Genomic DNA, 18,739 nt, shown 5'->3' with positions numbered 1-18,739 from the left:
ACATGGCATTTACATTTTGTGTTTGACTGGGATATTACAAGGGTTTTCATCAGCAGCATGGAAATCGATTTGTGTAAATATCTCTGACAAAAATAAGAAAACCTAAGAGGAATAAAGAACTTTAATAGATGAGCAAAACAAGGTGGAGGCATTCTTAGCTTCATATGAGTATAATCAATGATGGAGAGCTTATGATGTATCTATAACATGACTTTTAATAGGAATGAGAAATCCAGCTCATCAATGAATGGGCTAATATTTCATACTGTGAAAGTCAAAGAAATTATGAATGTGAAAGGAAGTTTTTTAGAGATGAAACAATCATCATTATTAATGGGCTCCTCTATGCTAGGCACTGGTTTGATGTTGTAGACCTAAAAATCTCTGTAGATAAACTCTATAAAGAAAAAAATCTCTGCAAAGAAAACAATATTTGCCCACAAGAAGTTCACAATCCATAGGGATCTCTTAGGATCATCTTAATCAACCTGACTTTCTGAAGCCTTCCCTAAAATCCCATCCATTGTTTAGTTATAAACACAAGGCAGAGAAGAATAATTAACCAAAGTTTGGCCCAACTGTTGCTTGAGTTGGGGAAAGAATAGTATTGATTCTCTGTTCCGATCATCATAGGGTTGTGGATTTAAAATTGGAAAAGACTTTAGAAATCTTCCTCTTCCTCAGTTTAGATTTGAAAAAGGAGGCAGAGATTCAATGGATAAATTCCCAAATCACCCAGCTAACAAGTGACAGGATTGAGATGTGACCCACAATTTCTTAAACTTCAAATCCAGTAAGAACTCTGTGCTTTCCTTTTGCTGGTATTCATGCTTCTTCCTTTTCTAAGTGGAAATATTCAATCAGCAACAGATACCCTCCATTTCTCCTCTTTTTGCCTTCTTGACTTTTCTCCTTGTCCCTAGCCCAACTCCAAAGGCAGGGAGCATGAGGCTGGTGCTAGTGTGCACGTTTTTCCTGTGCCCTTTGGGCAATCACCCCGCAGGCCTGGCTTAGCCTATATCTCTCGAGGAATGGCACATATTTGGTAGGGGAGAGGAGAGACGGCCATACTTATTTCGAAGTCCAAGCTCAGCTGGGTGTTTGGAGGAGCCTTGAATGTGAACTTCTGGAGCAGGCTGGTGAAGAAAAGGAAGAGCTCAGCCCGAGCAAGCTGTTCTCCCAGGCAGGCCCTCTTTCCTGAAAGGCAAGGACATCAGAAAGGAATAAATCTACTAATGCTTGGCACAGGCAGGGGATTGAAATTGGGGATCTCAAGGGCCTGGGCATGAATCCTGGCATTGAGATTGGTCTTAGGGCCAAGTAACTATCCTATAATCACAATGCTAATAATGGTCATAGGTGGAATCTAGGCCCAAGCCTTCCTTGCTGCATTTCAGGCACCATGTCTACTATGTCATCTTGCAGCCAACCTCAGAAATTTAGTATAGGTGACATTCTGTATCCACAGAGGACCTGGGTTCAGATCCCACCTAGGACGCTTCTCATTCAGATGACTTTGGACACATCACTTAACCTCAGTGGCTTCATTTATAAAATGAGGGAATTGGATGATGTGGCCTTCAAAGGCCCTTCCAGCTCTGTGTCTAAGAGCTAACTTCTGTGCAGCCTTAGGAAAAATGGTTCCTGCTCTGAATTTAAGCCAGGTGGATTTGGAGGAGAGTGTTGGAACTGAAGTCAGGAAGCCTTCAGTTCAAATCCTACTCCTGATAATAAGAAGCAAGTGACCCAACTGCTCTCAGTCTGATGTGTAAAATGGGGGTAGTAATAGCATGCACATTATAGGATAAATAGGTAAAGGACTTTGTTAACTTTAAAGACTATATAAATGCTAGGTACTAATGTGAGTGCTCCTCTTCTTCCTCCCCTTCTTCCTCCTCTTCTTCTTTCTAACTCCCTTCCTTTTTTTCCTGCTCCTTTACCTACTACTAGTATTGTTATTTTATCAAAAGCAGACCATCACTGACTATTAGTAGTATGTGTAGTCACATGATGTGGGTTTCGAGAAGTGGAATCTGCAAAGTTTCTTCATGTTAAAAAGTTGCTGCTCCCAGGCCTAAGGCCCTCTCCCTACTAAGTGTGGCTCACCAATTGAGAAAGGTATAAAAGACTCTTTTTTCTTAAATTGGCCATTCTCCAGAAAATGTTCTGGGTTGAAGGTATCTGGGGTGGCCCACTCCTCGGGGTCCCGGTTCAAAGCAGTTAAGTTGGTCATCATCATGGCCCCCTGGAAACAAGAGAAAAGAACTGAGTACAAGTTACTCTGAGGAGGAAGTGACCTGGTCCTCTCTCTCATTTTATAGAAGAGGTAATTGAGAGTCAGAGGGAGCATAGAACCTTCTAAAGCCATATTGCTTTTTAGTGGCCAGGCTTGTTGTAGAACTCCAAACTTCTTAGGACAGGGACTCCAAATCTATTTGGGACCCTTTGAAAGGCTGGTAAGCCTATGGCCTTTTTTTTTTTTTCTTCAGGGTCAATTTTAATAAATGAATCAAATAAAACAGACAGGATCATTAAGGAAATTGATTATCTTGAAATATAATCACCACAATCTAAATACAAAATATAAAACTCATGGATCCCAAGTTAAGAACCCCGACCTTACAGAATCATAACTTTAGGACTGAAAGGGATTGTAGAAGGCATTGGGACCATCCTTTTCATTTTTACAGATGAGTAAACCAATATATGGAAAGGTAGACCAATTCAAGTTCATGCAGCTAGTGGCAGGAGAAAATCAACCCATATTGCCTTATTCTCAATTGTTTTTGGGGGGCAAGTTTGATGCCATCAGTACCAGGTGATTTGTGTTCCAGCTGACCTCTGCCCCATCTGGGACCATATTATGAATCAGATTGTAAATGAGCAAGTTTCCCAGATAACAATGTACCTTAAATCAGTAAATTTCTTCAGAAGTCCTCTCAGAAATGATAGTTATAAATATCAGATACTCTGGAACTAGTGATAAGAGATCCTATTCAAAAATTTTGATAACAGGTTGTATAAAATTAGCATTGTAGATTTTAGGGTTAAAAGCCATCTCATCTTTATAGATGAGGAAATGGAGGCTGGCAAGTGAAGTTATTTGTACACTGATACACAGCAAGTATTTAGGACTGAATTTCAATCCAGGTCTTCTTGACTCCAGTTCTACATCCAATGGGTTTTGTTGGACCAGAACCATCAGCTTCCTTGTGTCTTAACTATAAAGACACAGCTGTGTGTGTTTAGGTAATCTGGTTTAGAAAGAGTTGTTCTCCTGGGAGGAGCTCACAGAATAAGACAAAGATGTTGGGTCAATTATAGGACATGGAAGTAGATGGAGACATAATCTTTTCAAATTCATGGGAAAAAAGCTATTTACCTTGGGCACGTGGTATCCTGCCACTGTGGTATCAACCACAGCCATCCTGGGTGCATTGAAAGGAATTATGTCACCCATTCTTTGAACTTCATGAACAGCTGCATTAGTGTAGGGCAAATTCTCCTTATCAGCTATGGTGGGCTGCCGAGATTGGCCAATCACCCTGTCAATCTCAGCTTGTATTTTGCCTGGAAAGAAGAGGGAGAATTATTTGAGACCCAAATAATATTTTCTATTTATAGAGTGCTTTAACATTTGCAAAACATTGGACAAATATTATTCCATTTGATGCTTACAGCTATGCTAGAAGGATATATCTATTATTATTATTCTCATTTTTTAGATGAAACTCAGGCAGAAGTCAAGGGACGTACTCAGAGTCTCATATCTAGGCAGATATGAACTCAAAGCCTTTTTCCCTCTTCCCATTATTTTTTTTTCTTTTATTGTGTGAGAAACACAGCCATACCTATGATTGTATGAAAATTTGACTTGATACTTCATCAAACTTGCCAGTCCCTGTAGCCTGGACTCTAAACTGAATAAAAACAAATAAGAATGTTTGCGTGGTTGGGAAGGTATCCAGAAATAGAATGCCATGGAAAGCATTCTGGAGTTGGCAATAGAAGACTTGGCTTTAAATTTCAGCTTTACCAGTCACTATTTGAGTCTCAATGAATAAAAATTCCTTGGTATCTTATTTTATTTATCTATAAAATGATCAGGTCAGACTAGACTTCCTCTAAAGTCTTTAAATCACATGGTTTCTCTCAGCCTTGTTTTTCATATATGTAAAGTTAGGGGTGGGATTTTATGGCCTCTAAGATGCCTTCCAACACAAAAGCTAAAAATGTTATGATCTTCTGCAGATTGAATTAATAATGGCTCCTTCAGTTAAATATTTCCAATTTGAAATCTATGATGAACTATAATATGTAATAGAATAAAATTATATTTTAAAGTGTTACTTTTATTATGTTTCAATAAAAAAGGTAGTTATAGTGCACTGTAATAAAATAATATCAGGTATCCATATAACATTTTTTACAAACCATTTAATGGTTATCAACTTCTTTTATCCAGGGAACAACCATATGAGCTAAGAACTTTTGTTGTTCCTATTTTACAGATGAAGACACAGAGGCTGAGAGAATTTATGTGATTTGCTCAGGGTCAAAAGCGTTTGAGGCAGGATTTAAATTTATAGCTTCCTGATTCCAAATTTTGTACTCTCTATTGTCCTAGGTAGCAGGTACTATCATATGTGGATTTGAAAAAAAATTGATATCAAAAGGGATCCATATAATGTGAAAAATGGTAATCACTGCTTGATTCAACTATGATGTATGTAATATGCTTGGCAAGTTGTCAAGCTCACTGTAAATCCAAACTCTTCTGGTTAGAATTGTATAGGGTTGGGGCAGCTAGGTGGTACAGTGGATAGATTAGCAGTCCTTAAGTCAAGAGGAGCTGAGTTCAAATCTGAGCTCAGATATTTAACACTTTTTAGCTATGAGACCCTGATCAAGTCACTTAACCCCAATTGCCTCAGTAAAAAAAATTCTACATGGTGCTTAGCTTGGTGCCATCACTGTACCTTGGATCTCTGGATAAAGAGCCATGTACAGCAGTGCCCACCTTAGAGTGGTCGAAGTTGTCTCTGTTCCAGCAAAGAAGAGGTCCATGGTGCAGTAGACTAAATTTTTTTCATTGAAACTAGAATGGATGTCATCCTTAAATTTAAAAAAGGCATGGATTAGTTGGTTAATTCAAAAAAAATCATGGCTTTCACCAAGCATAAAAAACTTTCAGGATCAATGGAACCATGGGTCAAAGTCAAGGTGGAAGATTTTGGGCTTCCCTTTTGCCCCCAAGAAGGCAGTCCCTGTTTTAAAATGAGAGCTCCTACTTTTGTGAAAATACTATTTTTGCAGTTTTTGTACAAACAAAACTAATGCAGATAAGATTAGAAGGGAAGCAATAAACTGAGAAAACATTTTTACAGTCAAAAGTTATTATAAAGGCCTCATTTCCCAAATATATAGAGAATTGACTCTAATTTATAACAAATCAAGCCATTCTCCAATTGATAAATGGTCAAATGATATGAACAGACAGTTCTCAGATGAAGAAATTGAAACTAGTTCTAGCCATATGAAAAGATGCTCCAAGTCATTAATAATCTGAGAAATGCAAATTAAAACAACTGTGAGATACCACTACACACTTGTCAGATTGGCTAGAATGATAGGGAAAGATAATGCAGAATGTTGGAGGGGATGTGGGAAACCAGGGACACTGATACATTGTTGGTGGAATTGTGAATACATCCAGCCATTCTGGAGAGCAATTTGGAACTATGATCAAAAAGTTATCAAACTGTGCATATCCTTTGATCCAGAAGTATTACTACTGGACTTATATCCCAAAGATATTTTAAAGAAGGGAAAGGGAGCTGTATGTGCAAGAATGTTTGTGGCAACCCTCTTTGTATTGGCCAGAAACTGGAAACTAAGTGGATGCCCACCAATTGGAAAATGGCTGAATAAATTGTGGTATATAAATATTATGGAATATTATTGTTCTGTAAGAAATGACCACAGGAGGATTTCAGAGAAGCCTGGAGAGACTGACAGGAACTGATGCTGAGTGAAATGAGCAGGACCAGGAGATCATTATATACTTCAACAACAATACTATGTGATGATCAATTCTGTTGGACATGGCCATTTTCAACAATGAGATGAACCAAATCAGTTCCAATAGAGCAGAATGAACTGAACCAGTTACACCCAGTGAAAGAACTCTGAGAGATGACTATGAACCACTACATATAATTCCCAATATATCTATTTTTGTCTGCCTGCATTTTGGATTTCCTTCACAGGCTAATTGTACACTATTTCAAAGTCCAATTCTTTTTGAACAGCAAAATAACTGTTTGGACATGTATACATGTATTTAACTTATACTTTAACATATGTAACAAGGGGGTGGTGGGGAAAAGTTGGAACAAAAGGCTTGGCAATTGTCAGTGTTGTAAAATTACCCATGCATATACCTTGTAAATGAAAAGCTATAACAAAAAAAGAAATACTATTTTTCCAATTACATCTAAAGACAATTTTAAGATTTTTAATTGTTAATTTTTATTTTTTAATAGTAGCTTTTTATTTTTCAAAATACATGCAAAGATATTTATCATCATTCACCCTTGAAAAATTCTTGGTTTTTTTTTTTTTTTGGTTTGTTTTTCTCTGTTCTCTTTCTCCCCCTTCCCTAGACAAGAAATAATCTAATATAGGCCAACTATGTTAACACTTAATTTTTTGCTAAGGCAACTGGGGTTAAGTGACTTACCTAGGGTTAGACAATTAGGAAGCATTAAGGGTCTGAGGCTGGATTTGGACTCAAATCCTCCTGATTTCAGAGCTGATTCTCTATCTACTGTACCAACTAGCTGCCCCTTAACACTTTTTAAATATAAAATTATGTGTTCCAAATTTTCTCTTTCCTTCCCTTCTCATTAAGATGATGTACAATTTGATATAGGTTATGCATTCATGCAAAACATGTAAAACATATTTCCATGTTAGCCATGTTGTGAAAGAAAAAACATCAGTAAAAGGAAAAAATACAAAATAAAAGCATAAAGGGAAAATTGTATACTTCTATCTACATTCAGATTTCATCAGTTTTTTTAAATAGATTTTTAAAATTAATTTTTATAATTATAACATTTTTTGAAAGTACATATAGGTAATTTTTTTTACTACATTATCCCTTGCACTCCCTTCTGTTCCGAATTTCCCCCTCCTTCCCTCCACCCCCTCCCCTAGATGGCAGGCATTCCTATACATATTAAATATCTTATAGTATATCCTAGTTACAATATATATGTGCAGAACCGAATTTTGTTTTTGTTATTGTTGCAAAGGAAGAATTTTATTGGAAGGTAAAAATAAGAAAAACAAAAATAATAATAATAACGATGCTCACAGTTTACCCTCATTTTCCAGTGTTCCTTTTCTGGATGTAGCTGATTCTGTCCATCATTGATCAATTGGGATTGGATTAGCTCTTCTCTATGTTGAAGATATCCACTTCCATCAGAATACATCCTCATACAGTATCATTGTTGAAGTGTATAATGATCTCCTAGTTCTGCTCGTTTCACTCAGCATCAATTGATGTAAGTCTCTCCAAGCCTCTCTGTATTCCTCCTGCTGGTCATTTCTTACAGAGCAATAATATTCCATAACATTCATATACCATAGTTTACCCAACCATTCTCCAATTGATGGGCATCCCTTCATCTTCCAGTTTCTAGCTACTACAAAAAGGGCTGCCACAAACATTTTGGCACATACAGGTCCCTTTCCCTTCTTTAGTATTTCCTTGGGATATAAGCCCAGTAGTAGCACTGCTAGGTCTAAGGGTATGCATGTTTTGATAACTTTTTGGGCATAATTCCAGATTGCTCTCCAGAATGGTTGGATTCTTTCACAACTCTTCCAATGATGCATCAGTGTCCCAGTTTTCCCACAGCCCCTCCAACAGTCATCGTTATTTGTTCCTGTCATCTTAGCCAATCTGACAGGTGTGTAGTGGTATCTCAGAGTTGTCTTAATTTGCATTTCTCTGATCAATAGTGATTTGGAACACTCATATGAGTGGAAATAGTTTTAATTTCATCATCTGAAAATTGTCATATCCTTTGATCATTTATCAATTGGAGAATGGCTTGATTTCTTATAAATTAAAGTCAATTCTCTGTATATTTTAGAGATGAGGCCTTTATCAGAATCTTTACCTGCAAAAATGTTTTCCCAATTTGTTACTTCCCTTCTAATCTTGTTTGCATTCGTTTTGTTTGTGCAGAATCATCAGGTTTTTTTTCTGAATGTGAATATCATTTTTCTTTATGAGTCTTTTGATCTTGCCTCAAATCACTGTATTGCTGTCAAGAGTTAAATCAATCATAGTAGATCATCTCACATCTTTGATGATATAATATTCTCCTGGTTCTTCTCACTTCACTTTGCATCAATGCATGTAAGTCCACAATTTTCTGAAATCCACCTGCTTTTTATTTGTTATATCAAAGTAATATTACATTGCATTCATATATCATAACTTGTTTAGCAATTTCCCACCTAAGGAGTTTCTCTTCAATTTGCAAATCTTAGATGCCAGCAAATGAGCTGCTATCAATATTTTTGTTTACCTCTATTATTTTCCCTGTTTATTATCTCTTTGAATGTAGGCTTACTACAGGTATCACTGGATTAAAAGGATGGCCTTTGGGCATAATTTCAAATAATTATCCAGAATGGTTGAATCAGCTCCACCAATAATGGATTAGTGTCCCAGTTTCCCCCCCAGCCTCTCCAGCTTTTTCTTTCCTATCAGCTAATCTTATAGGTGTGATATGGTATCTCAGAATGTCTTAATTTTCATTTCCATAATCAATAGTGACTTGGAGTATTTTTTCATATGACATTAGATAGCTTTGATTTCTTCATCTGAAAATATCTTGTTGATTTCTTTTGGCAATTTACCAATTGGAAGGGGACTTGTATTTTGATCATTTTTTTCCTCAGTTCTCTATATATTTGAGCAAAGAGGTCTTTATCAAGAGACACTGGCTGTAAAGATATTTTTTACAGGTTTCTGCTTTCATTCTAATCTTGGTTGAATTGGTTTTTATTTATACAAACTCTTTTATACCTCATAATCCTCTCTGTCTCTAGTTTGGTGACACATTTCTTGCTTTACTGTTGATTTGTTATGTAAACTATCTCTTGATCTCCTGTTTTGCATAACTTCACATATGGTTTCTTTATTGTAGGTAGGGATAAGGGAAAGAAACTAGAACTCAAAAAGCTTAAAAACAAATGTAAAACACATTTTTTGAGCATAACTGGTGGAAATTTTTCAATAAATAAATAAATGAAAAGAAAAATGTATTTTCATTTCAGCCTCACAAAACTCTGTCAGATAGGAGCTATCATTATTGTCATTTTACTTTTGAGGAAACTGAAGCAAACTGAGATTGAGTAACTTTTGCTGGAACACAAGGCTAGTGTCTGAGATTAGATTTGTACTCAGATTTTCCTAATTCCAAGTCCAGTGCTCTAATTATGTTCAAAGTAGTTGACTAGACAAGCCCTTTTTTTTCATTATAGACTCATATCTCACAGATTTCATGCTCTTTAGTTAGATCAGTAAGTCAAAACATGTCTACACTCCATAATTGTTGGACAAATCCTTTAATGTCTTTTGGTTTCATTTTCTCCATCAGTGCAATGTAAATAATATCTGTACTATGCCATGGCATTGCCTGGAGAGGGAAAACCCTCAAACATTTTGCAAATGTTGACATAACATATGCATCTAAGTATCAGGTTTATTGTCCTTTCTTTGCATGATTCTTCTTCTAGTTAAATACATATTTTACCCCCTGGATTCATTCTTTTGATAAGTAAACAAAGAGTATTAAAATGCTTTACAATTTGTCAGATACTTTCCCCATAATCTTTTGAAACAGATAGTGCCAATAATATTGTACTCATTTTTCAAATGGAGAGATTGAGACTTAGAGAAATGATTTTTTTCCTAGAAAAATTTGCTTGATAAATTCAGGATCTATAATTCATGTAGAAATCCAGCATTTTTAATATAGAGGATAAAATAACAAGATTTCCAAGTTGAGAAGGAATTCCTATGCCATCAAACTCAAAGAGAAATGGGGTCATCAAACTACTCATAAGGACCTATGGAGGTTCCATATTGACTTAAATTATTTATGTTCAATGCATTTTCATTTGGTTAAACATTTCTAAATTACATTAAAATTTTTATTCTACATTACTTGGGATTGACACAGATTGCAATGCTGCCCATGTTTGACTATTGTATAAAATTGCAAAGGTGGTTATATTTAAGATTGATAACTAACCTTATTTTTATAGTGTCATAAAATTTATAAAGAATATGTACATAATAATTCTGGATAGGATGAAGGGGAATGATATATTAATGTCATAGGTGAGAAAAGGGAGTTACAGAAAGATAGATTCATAGAGATGAACTATCAAGACTAAGACTTAATTTCAATCAGAGAAGGTACTAATGAAAAGGACACTGGACTTGGAAACAGAAAAAGCTGGTTACAGCTTCAAATTCCTAACAGCTTTGTGACTGGACAAGTTAAGTAAAATCTCTATGCCTCAGTTTCCCCTTGTATTAAATTAGGAATTGAATCCAAATGAGTCTTATGGTCCCTTCCAATCTTAAATAAAAACCATGAGCTCTCCATTAGTAAGTGCCATCACTTGTACTCGTTCCTTCCCATGAGGAAAGGTATTTACATTATGATGGAAAAAGAAGATTTTCAAAATTTCAATACACTCTCCCCACACCAATTCAGCACATTTTTGGAAGGTTTTAAATACACAATGCTCTCTTCCTGTGATCCCTCTATTACCTTGGACAGCTCCTTCAGGTAAGCATCAATGAAATCCTGGGGCTCCTCTGGATTCAGGTTTTCCTTGTGTTGTTTGATCACATCTTCTACAAAAGATTCTAGCTTTTTAGATTCTCTGAAGAGCTTCTGGTGAGGTCCTGGCAGGAATTTCATTACAGAAGGAATTATATTGAAGAGCTAAATAATATAAAAAGAACAGGGTAGGACGGCTGAGTGTCAGTTCATGTTTGACTGCCCTACCTCTCCATCTTCATCTTAAGTCAGGCCATGGTTTTTAACGTTTTTTAGGGTCATGAAATATCTACTCCTAAATCTACCATTCCTATAACTACTGTCTCTCATCTCCTACTGTTGTTCTTTTAACACTCAAGCTGCTGTCCAATTGTCGAAGCACCAAACCCTTGGCCATGTTTTAATGCATCAAAATAAGACTTTTAGTATGTCACCAATCTAGACAGCTTTCAAAGAAAGAGTGGAGAGATGCATTCTAGAGAAATTGTCATCACTTGAGCCTATATTTCCCTGTTAGCCCCATAGAATTTCCTTCTCCTGAATTATATTTTGTTTCACTAAGGCAGATGAGAGCCAATGACATTCACCCTTTTCCTTCATTTTTCATAGTCCAATACTTGAGGAGTTAAGTGAAATCATGAACCAGAGAGACATGAGTCACTGACCGACTAGTAGGAAAAGTAGATGTAATTGTGGAACAAGACTCAGGAATATTTGAGTTAAAATTCTGCATCCAACATTTATTCGCTATGGGCAAGTTATTAACGTGTCTTAGCCTCAGTTTTCTTGTAAGTAAAATGGGGATACTAATGGCAGCTATCTCAAAAGATTGCAGAGATGATTTAAAGAAATCAGTTAATCGACAACCATTTACTAAGCATTAACTATACTGTAGAGAGTCCTGGGCATCCAAAGGAAGAGGGAGAAATCCCATTCCCTATTCTCCAGGTAGTTCACCTTGTATGCAGAGTTGTTGAAAAGTATTCTGAGAGGAGAAAGCACCACCAGTTAGAGCTACTGAAAAAACCATCCTTCAGTAGGAAGTGAAACTGGAGCTCATTCTTGAAGAAAATCAAGAAGTAGAGGTTAGAAGGAAGAACATTCCAGACCACAAGGACAGTGCAAAGGCACTGAGGTGGGAGCTAATATTTGTACTGCTGTTTAGAAACCTTAGAGATAAGCAGTTAAATTATCTTTCTGTTTCTCCTCTCTCTGTCTCTCATTCTGTTTCTCTAGCTATTTCTGTATCTTGTCTCTGTTTCTGAACCTCTTTTCCTTCCTACTTCCCCCTCTCTTCTCTATCTCTCTTTTTGTGTCTTTCTATCTATCCCTCTTCTCTAGAAGTGAGGAAAAAAAGCCAGATTTCTCTCAAACTACTCAAGAGACAAATTCTCTATTAAGCTTTTGCTGGTCTTCCTGACTTCTAATACTGCAACTAATATTTAGTCACATATAAACCCATTTGGGGGCATATTGCCTCCTCCAACAGAATGCAAACCACTCTATGTCAAGGACTGTTTCATTTTTATCCTTGTATCACCATAACCTAGTACCTGGCACACAATAAATGCTTAATAAATGCCTGTAAATTGATAATATTGGTAAGGATTTTAGGAACACTTAAAACTATTGGGAAATTTGTTTCATATTATCTGGAGATCACAGTGTTCTGGAAAAGCATGGGTTTCCCAGGCATGTTATCTCGTGTCACTGCTTATAAAGGTCTTGTTTCCTTCCTTTCCCACTCTCAGGCCTTTTACTGCTTAGAGGAAGTCATGCACAAATTGCTCCTGCCAAAATAACAGGCATCCTGCTTTTCTTTTCCCATGGAAGTCCATGGCCAGTTGAAGTTGATGCAACCATTTTCAGAAGCAGATGCTTTATTACCTGACACTCCCATCTGACCAAAAGCTTCATGACATAATCCACAGTCTTCAGGAGCTCCCGAAATTGTGAATCGTGGTACTCAAAACGATGCCCAAATGTTACAGAGCAGATGATATTAGAAACAGCATTGTTGATCACAAAGTGGGGGTCAAAGGGCTGTCCTGTTGACCAGAATAGAAGGGTTTAATCCTTGACCTTTAAAGGAATCCAGCAAAATTTGTAATCGTTTTTTTTTTAATACCTTTTTTACTTTCCCCCCCCCCAACTCCCAGTACATATCTACTTTATTAGTATTGTCCATAACTAGCTACTGGTTCAATATATGTTAGGGGGAACAGAATATGCCATTATTTAAAGTTTCTGTCAAGAGTTGAAATTAACTGGCATATTTTATTTCAACACTAGCTTCGAATAAGTTGCTTTAGTTTTCTTTGTCTCCATTTATAATTAAGTAAAATAAGGACATTGGACTAGGTGACTCCTGAGAGCCTTTTTAATCCTCTGTGTTCTATATCTGATCTATCATGTGAATAAATCCAAAAAGTTGCGTCCTTCTGAATAATGAGCATGAGCACACACAAGTATCTGTGTCCATAGATGTATGTGTGTATATACCAATCCTCATGACTATGTTTATGCTTATATGCTATTTTCATGTATATGAGTAGTAGGGTTTGAAATTTTTACCGGAGATACTGGAATGAATAGAAAAATTATGAGAATGAAAATAAGGAAGGGAGGCAATATAAAGTAGTGTGTAAGTGGACCTGGAAACAGGGAGACCAGCCAACCTCAGACATTTGTTCCAGTCCTAACCTTAACCCTAACCCTATCTAGACATTTGCTGATTGGTCAACTTTATTGTGATTCTGGTGCCTTCCAATTATTGATTATTTCCTGTTTCTCCTGTCTTTATCATGTCTGTACATAGTTATTTGCGTATTGTCTTCCTCCTTAGTCTGGGAGATCCTGGAGGACAGAGATTCTCTTATTCCTTTCCTCAGGATTTGGCTCAGTGTTTAGAATACATTAATAAATATTTATTAATTGACTGATCTTAGGAAAATCACTTGCTTGCTACATTCCTCAGTTTATTGTTATTAAGAATGAGAGGGAGAGTTGAATTGATGGGCTCCAAAGTTAATTACCTACCCTCAATCTATGATTATAAGAGGAAGCAAAAGATAAGGGGAAAGGGAAAGCGGATGACAATGGGAGGAGGAAAAGAAGGAAAATGAAGGATGGAAAGAGGAGGAAGAGTAAGAGAATGAATGTTTACAATAAGAACATTGTGCAAAGAATGATAACTTGGATAGCCTTAAGGACTTGGATCAGTAAAATACCAGCCAAAAGTCAAAAGAATCAATGATGCACCAGCTACTAACCTCCTGACAGATTTAGATTGCATGATGAGATACATGTTTCCGAGCATGACCAATGTAAAAATTTATTTTGTTTGACTAGTATTTCTTACTAGGGTTTTTCCCCCATTGGAAGGTGAAACAAGACAATAATGATTAACTGAAAAAAATAATCAATTTTTAAATGAAGACAACAATATGTACTCATGTATGTATGTGTGTATATATGCGTGTGTATATATATATGTATATGTATATACATATATATACACACAGACACACACAGACACACAGACACACACACACACACACACACACATATATATATATATTCTAAAGTGTAGGAAGAAGAGAGCAAAGCAGAAGAGAAAAAGGGAAAAAGAGAATGAAAGTAGAGATACAAAGAAATGGAAATATATAATTCAATAACTAGAATGGTAGAAGCATAAATAGGAAGTAAAAAAAAAGAGTTAGAGAAGGACTGCATGAGAAAATAGAGGCAGGGTTGTATGTCCATGTATGTGTAGGGCCCAACCAAGGCAGGACTCCATGCATGACCTTTGAAAAACTGAAGCATGTAGAGCCTTAGGATTCACGGTAGAAAAATTATTATAATGGCATTTAAGAGAATGAACCATCAAGCCTTGATTTTGTGGCTTATTTTCTCATTTTCCCCTAGAAAACAATTTTGGGTCTTTGAAAACATTCCCTGGGGACTTGGGGGTAATATTTTGCCTGTCTCTACTCTAGGGATGACCTTTTCTCCCCTGTCTCCCATCCACAAGTACAGATTCTCTTTAATGTTCATCTGGCCAAATAGAAAATCACAAGAAATCGAAAATATCTCTGTCTGACCAGTGCTCACCTTTTTCTTCCCTGATGGCCTCAATGAGATACTTGGCCTCCAGCCGTATCCGATCTTCCAGGGTCTTCTTTCCCAAACCAAAGTTCCTTAGCGTCATTAAGGCAAATCTTCTTTGCTGTTTCCACAGTTGGCCATTAGACATGATTAAGCCTAAATAATCATATTAATAATAATTTATATCACTATTTCAAAAGCTCTGTCATTTTACTGATGTGGTCATTTCCCCTACTAATAATGGAATTCAACTCAATAATTACTTATTACTTATTCCCTCCACTAATGATAAAATTCAACTGAACAAACACTTAAAAAAAAAACATACTAACACTTATTATATGCTAAATCCTTTACTGGATATATAAAATAAGGGCTAGACAACTCCTGTTTCCAAAGTTCTTATATACTAATTAGGAAAATAATACTTAAAGTTCTACTATGGAGCACTTAGAAATGTCTGAAGTTCTAAAGACAAAACAGAGATGCTATGCCTCTGAGGTCCAATGGTCCCTACGTAGCTTTGGGGACATAAGCATAAGCTTCTTATTTCCTCAGTCAGAGATGATTGGCTGCTGGATGATTTTCTGCTTTGGAAAGATGTAGACAGTGGGAGGAGCCCAAATCCTAATCTAAATGGTCAGATCCACTTGGAATAGGCAATTCTGATTAAAAGGAAGATTTCTCAGCATGAAGCCAAACTGCAGCCCACTGAAAATCTATCTCCTTTGCTTATGATTCTGGGACCAAGGAGAACAAGTTAATGCCTTTTAGCTAAAAGGCCTTCAGATACTTGAAGACAATCATAATCTCCCTTCACCTCCTTCTGAGTCTCCCTGCCCTTAAGTTAAACATTCCAAAAATCTTTCAAATGATTCTTCTACGGGATGAATTTGAACTCTTTCTCCATTCTGCTCTTCCTCACTTCTATTCCAACTCTCCGATATGAAGGAAGGAAATTTCAAAGGCCTGCTTTTTTACCATAATTGTTCTAGCCACAAGACATATATGGATTGAAATTTTTCAGGAATGATGAAGAACAGGAATCAAAGGTATTTTTCAAAGAATCCCAGAGATGAAAAATACTGATTATAATGCAGAGTACTCACCAAATGATTTAAAGATATGAAGATGGATAGGGAGTTGTGGTCGATCAATAAATATATCACCTTGGTTGACCAGAACCTCCTTGATCAATGGCAATCCAGTTACTGTTACAAAGATTTGACTGCCCACATGCATGGACAAAATATTTCCATATTTCTGGACAAACTGAAAAAGAATTATTTTGAGTAGGAACTTTCCATTGCCTTTCAGGTTATTTTTTGTAAGTATTGTTATTAGATTACAGTCAGCATATATGAAACAATTCCAGTAGAATCTACTCAATTCAGTCTGATCCATTTCCACTCAAGTTCCCTAAACAAGCAATGAATCATACAAATATATCGCAATTGCTATATTAGGAGCTGAGCAGATGCTCACAAATACCAAACAGTACCTTGCCTTTAGGAGTTAATATTGGAAGAAAATGATCTATGTATAAGGAAATTGTAAGTTATTTCAAGGGAGCCTAGCACATAGGAGGATGTCAGGAAGGCTTTCTGCAGGAGATGCCCCACTGAAGCTGAGATTTGATGATGAATTCCAAAAGATTCAGGAAAAGAGGGAATATATTCCAGGTTCTGAATTCCAGGCAGCATGCTGGACTTGGAATATATAGCAAAGAAAAATTCAGAATTTAATGCATGGGCAAAACTTAGGGATTAACAACTGAACCATTATTCTGTTCATTGGACTGGGTAGAATGTCAGTTCCTAGAAGGCAGAGACAGTTTCATTTTTTTTTAAATCTCCAGCACCTAGGATAGTACCTGATACAAATCAGGCATTTAGGAAATGCTTATTATTTGACTGATTAAATCTTTTCCACACTGACACCAATCAAAGCTCTTTCAACACTCAATAGATGGTCTCTGAGATAAATAAGAAAAAAAAATCAATCAAATTGCTTCCAACATGGTTATGAGCTTCTTTGAACTTAGCACAATTGGCCTCAGGTAACAGATATTCAGAGTCTGTCACCCCCCCTTATCTGAAACTTTTCAACTTGACAGCACCCAAGAATATTTCTCTTCTGCTTCAAAAACCTTAGATAGTGAAATATTTCCATTTGATAGCATATGATAAGTGTTTTCAGGAAGCAGGGAAATTTAGAATTCAAAAAGCTAAAAAAAAGAGGTGACGGGTGAGATGTGATCAGGGCATAGGATCTGAAATCTAGTAAAGTTTGGGTGCAGATCCTACATTTGACCCCTATCAGGAACCAGTCAGTGAACCTTTTCCAAGATATTGTTTCTGCTTATCTAGTACCTATCTCAAGGGGTATGTAAAGGATCATATGGGATAATGCACAGACTATTCTCTATAAATGTGCAAAGGTGATATCAATTTCACCTGGGAGGCAGCAGGAGATACTGCATAGAGACCAAGCATCATAAAAGTTCAGGTAGGGGATCTTCATTGGGATATATCTGGATCTATTAACAGCTATCATTGACCAACAAGTCAAGTGAACATCAAAGACAGACATGTCCTGTCCAAAGTCTGAAGATCAAAATTGTGGACTCCAGGTTCTTAACTTTTTATAAATGTGCGTGTGTTTTGCTTTTCTTCTCATTGTCATTGATGTTGTTGTCTCTTTGTTAGTCTGCTGAATCTGATGGGTTCCTTCTCAGAAGGAAGTTTTTAAATGTATATTAACAAAAGGTATAGGATTTTAAAGGAAATCATTATATTAAAGTACAGGGATCAAAACATTTTTCTAACTTGAATTCAATGGCCCCAGGTTAAGTAACTCTGATTCTAAAATCTAAAAAGACTTCATAGGCTGCCTGTGCAATTTCTGTTAGTAAGTCTAATAATGAACATTTATTAAGTGCTTACTATATACTAGGTACGGTGCTTATCCCTGAGATATAGTAAAAAGTAAAAGCCAGTCTCTCAAGGAGCTCACTTATCCCTTTATAAGAATTAATAATTATTATTAATATTATTATAAGAATAATAGCTGACATTTATTTAATGCTTTCTGGGTGCCCCTCAATGTGCAAAGGATTTTGCAATTATCTCATTGGATCAGATTCACAGAAATTGAATCAGAAGGGATCTCAGCAAGCATCTAATCCTGACTATGTACAAAAGGAAACTCTACAAGGACACATCCCACATATGAGGAGTTTTTCCAGGTCTCCAAAGGAAGCGTTGAACCTGGCCCTCTAAGCTCCAAACCAGACATTACTTCCATTGCAAGAAGCTTTTTCTCCGGTAGAGCTAGAGCAGAGATGAACACCCAGGCTATTTTCTGCCTGTTCCAGCACATTACCCAACACATGTTGCAGTTCCCATGCCCCCCTCTTAGCCAGCAGATTTTTCCCTTCCCATCTCATTCTTTACCTTTTGCAGAGTGACTTGGGGTTTTTTGAAATCCATCTGGAGAAAGTTGCCCAATATGGGCAAACTTGGAGGGCCAGGGGGGTAGTTTAGATGTCTCCTCCTGCTCTGCAGATAATGTGTCAGGATCAGGATAATGACAGAGAGGAGAAGGAAGTTCTGTAGGGGGGCTCCTTCCCAAAAAGAAGGGAGCATGTTTCCCAGAGAGAGCTGCATCTTTCCCAGCTCTGGCAGGAAGGCCAAATGAGCCAAACTCCTCCTCCTTCACTCCCTAATATGGGGCCACTAGAAGTAGTG

At 36.7% G+C, this 18,739-nt stretch overlaps 1 protein-coding gene across 1 annotated transcript; it reads right to left on the bottom strand.

Moving 5' to 3' along the window:
- Window positions 1-805: 805 nt before the first annotated feature.
- On the bottom strand, window positions 806-18,739 carry LOC141540497 (cytochrome P450 2J2-like). The gene is made up of 9 exons (XM_074264610.1): window positions 18,446-18,739; window positions 16,100-16,262; window positions 14,997-15,146; window positions 12,771-12,931; window positions 10,872-11,048; window positions 4,980-5,115; window positions 3,383-3,570; window positions 2,107-2,245; window positions 806-1,197 (listed from the first exon to the last, which is right to left on the bottom strand). The coding sequence occupies exons 1-9, from the start codon at window positions 18,656-18,658 to the stop codon at window positions 1,016-1,018; spliced, it is 1,509 nt and encodes a 502-aa protein (XP_074120711.1). The 5' UTR covers window positions 18,659-18,739; the 3' UTR covers window positions 806-1,015.

Source organism: Sminthopsis crassicaudata, chromosome 4, assembly GCF_048593235.1.
Source record: "Sminthopsis crassicaudata isolate SCR6 chromosome 4, ASM4859323v1, whole genome shotgun sequence".
In the NCBI taxonomy this organism is placed as follows: Eukaryota; Metazoa; Chordata; class Mammalia; order Dasyuromorphia; family Dasyuridae; genus Sminthopsis; species Sminthopsis crassicaudata.
The sequence above is the reverse complement of the archived record's forward strand: the minus strand, read 5'-3'. Positions and strand labels throughout refer to the sequence as shown.

Excerpts from the sequence above, each read along its gene's own strand:
- LOC141540497 (XM_074264610.1), bottom strand. The coding sequence starts at position 18,658 with ATGCAGCTCTCTCTGGGAAACATGCTCCCTTCTTTTTGGGAAGGAGCC. Across the intron at positions 15,147-16,099 it reads TCATATCTTTAAATCATTTG|GCTTAATCATGTCTAATGGC; the intron begins GTGAGTACTCTG and ends ATGATTATTTAG. Across the intron at positions 5,116-10,871 it reads ACCTGAAGGAGCTGTCCAAG|GATGACATCCATTCTAGTTT; the intron begins GTAATAGAGGGA and ends TTTAAATTTAAG.